The sequence below is a fragment of the Dinoponera quadriceps genome, unplaced genomic scaffold, assembly GCF_001313825.1.
Source record: "Dinoponera quadriceps isolate SergipeBrazil2010 unplaced genomic scaffold, ASM131382v1 scaffold5278, whole genome shotgun sequence".
Classification (NCBI taxonomy): domain Eukaryota; kingdom Metazoa; phylum Arthropoda; class Insecta; order Hymenoptera; family Formicidae; genus Dinoponera; species Dinoponera quadriceps.
In genome coordinates this window covers 1-2,514 of record NW_014559196.1, presented here as the reverse complement: position 1 = coordinate 2,514, position 2,514 = coordinate 1, and the positions used below count along the sequence as shown (strand labels likewise).

Genomic DNA, 2,514 nt, shown 5'->3' with positions numbered 1-2,514 from the left:
GCCGTTTTTGAGAAAAACTTTTTTATTTTGCTTTCCCCCTCCATAACTCCCCAAAAAATGCATTTTGAAGGATCATGTTTGGGGAAGTTTCATATCTCAGGGGTACCAACTAATGATACCAATTTGAGCTCGATTGGTGCGGGGGCAGATTTCACATGCTTATTCCGCTATGCCCTTTAGTTTTTCTTTCTGTCGGAGGAGTAACCGAGGTAGTGTGCTGCTGTTGTTGATTTGCCTGTGGAGAGACCGCGTTGTGCTGCAAAGGCAGGGTCTGCTGCAGTGTAGAAGAAGGCTGCGGCGCCGCAGGTGTGAAAGTAGGTTGCTCTGCCTTTGTGGAGGAAGCAGAGCCTTGCTGCGAAGGGTGGTGCGAAGGAGCTTGCAGTGCCACCGGAGAGGAAGAGCCACCGGAGTCGTGCGTAGAGGCCTGAGGCGTCGCCGAGAGCTCCTCGCGAAGCAAGAAAGCTGGTTTTAAATTCTCCACACTGACGTTGGCTGATCGACCGTTTATGTCAATCTGAAAGACTATCGTCGATCCTCTGGATTACCTTGTGAGGGCCAGAGTATGCCTGGTTGAGAGTGTGCTTTTTTGCATGGTTTCTCAAGTAGACATGGTATACGAGGTGTAGAGAGACTTGTAGATAAAGGTGTTCTGTTTACAATGGTGGGAAGCCGGCACAGGTCTCATTTGCTGCATGTGAGTTTTGAATGTAGCTAAGAAGAATGCATGGTCCTCCGGATGCTGCTCATCGATGAAAAATTCCCCTGGTAAACGAAGAGTGGAGCCGTAGAGATACTCAGCAGGGGAAGCCTTGAGATCTTCTTTGTAGACTGAGCGAAGACCCAAAAGTACCGTCGGAAGCTTGTCAAGCCAGTCCAGAGAGTCATGACAGCGCAGAGCTGTTTTCAGGGCACGATGCCAGCGCTCAAGGATGCCGTTTGGAGCAGGGTGGTAGGGCATCGTCCTGATGCTTACCTCCCAGCAGTTGAGTGAGAGCGTTGAAGAGAACAGACTCAAATTGCGAGCCTCTGTCTGTTGTGATGAACTTGGGACAGCCAAAGAGTGCAATCCAGTTGGAGTAGAAGTGAGTGGCCACGTTTGCGGCCGTGATGTTTTTGAGAGGAATGGCCTCCGGCCAGCGAGTGAAGCGATCCACCAATATAAGCAGGTAGGTGTAGCACTGGCAAGGCGGCAGCGGGCCCACCAAATCTATGCGGACATGATCAAAGCGCTGATCCGGATTCAGAAACGACTTGGGATGCAGGTGCACGTGCCGAACAATTTTAGAGCGTTGACAATGCTCGCAGGTGCTGGCCCATCTAGTTATGTCTTTTGACATAGAAGGCCACACGTAGCGTTGCGAGATGATCTTGGTGGTGGCGCGACCTGAAGGATGAGAAAGTGAATGAATGAGGTCGAAAACTTGCCTCCGGAATGCTTCCGGCACGAAAGGCCTGATGTCGTTTTGCGAAACGTCGAAGTAGATTTCTAAGTTGTCCGGTCCCAGCGTAATCTTGCGGAGTTTAAGAGAAGTGGTAGCACTTGTGAAAACGTGCTGCAGTTCCTGATCTCCCGTTTGTGCTTGCGAGAGCTCAGCAAAATTGAGCATTGTAGAGAGTCGAAGGGCGTCGACTTGAGGAGGAGAGCCATTCTGTAGCGAGGCAGACGCGTGTGCAGGACCGCTGGAGCTTGGATTGATAGCGTCGGAGTTCGGCGCAGGCTCGTCGATCCGTGAGAGGGAGTCCGCCACGATGTTGGATGCACCGGCAATGTGCTCAATGCCTGTAGAAAACTGAACAATGAAATTGAGTTGGCGAAGCTACCGTGGTGAGGCGTTGTCCAGCTTCTGCTTGAAAGCAGAGAGGAGAGGTTTCTGATCTGTGCGAAAAGTGATAGGGTAGCCCTCAATCACGCCTCTGAAATGTTTGATGGAGAGAAATAGAGTGGTCAGCTCTCGGTCATACGCCGAGTAACCTTGCTGCGTGGGCGAGAAGGACTTAAAAAAGAATCCAAGAGGCTGCCACTGGTCCTGAACCAGCTGCTCGAGAACCGCTCCAGCCCTAGTGTTGGAGGCATCGGAGGAGATTCTGAGCTGTGCGCCAGAGCAAGGATGAGCCAAGAGAGCCGCATTAACAAGAGCCTCTTTGCATTGATGAAAGGCCGAGAGCGCTGCATCACTCCAAGGAACAGGACGCATGTCTTTCTTCCTGGCGCCCAGAAGCAGATGATGCAGTGGAGCGAGAAGCATGGCGGCGTTCTTGATACAACGACGGTAGGCACTGACCATGTCAATGAACCGTCACAGGCTGAAGAGAGACTGAGGTTGCTCGTAGTTGAGTACAGCCTGTACTCTATCTTGGAGAGGCCGGGAGCCCTGCGCCGAGATCTCGTAGCCCAGGAAGGTTATGGAGCTGACAGCAAAGATGAAATACTCCAGGTTGATGAGGAGGCCATGGTCTTTAACCCTTTGCCGTGCCATTTAGCTCGACGAAACTCGGGCCCAAGTGTTACGCGTC

The 2,514-nt window shown here is 51.9% G+C and overlaps 1 protein-coding gene across 1 annotated transcript; it reads right to left on the bottom strand.

Annotated features, from left to right (window-relative positions):
* Positions 1-205: 205 nt before the first annotated feature.
* On the bottom strand, positions 206-1,607 carry LOC106750233 (the record flags this gene model as incomplete). Its single annotated transcript, XM_014630425.1, has 3 exons — positions 974-1,607; positions 618-897; positions 206-536 (listed from the first exon to the last, which is right to left on the bottom strand). Coding segments are annotated over exons 1-3 (1,245 nt in total), but the record flags the coding sequence as incomplete, so codon positions are not given.
* Positions 1,608-2,514: the final 907 nt, after the last annotated feature.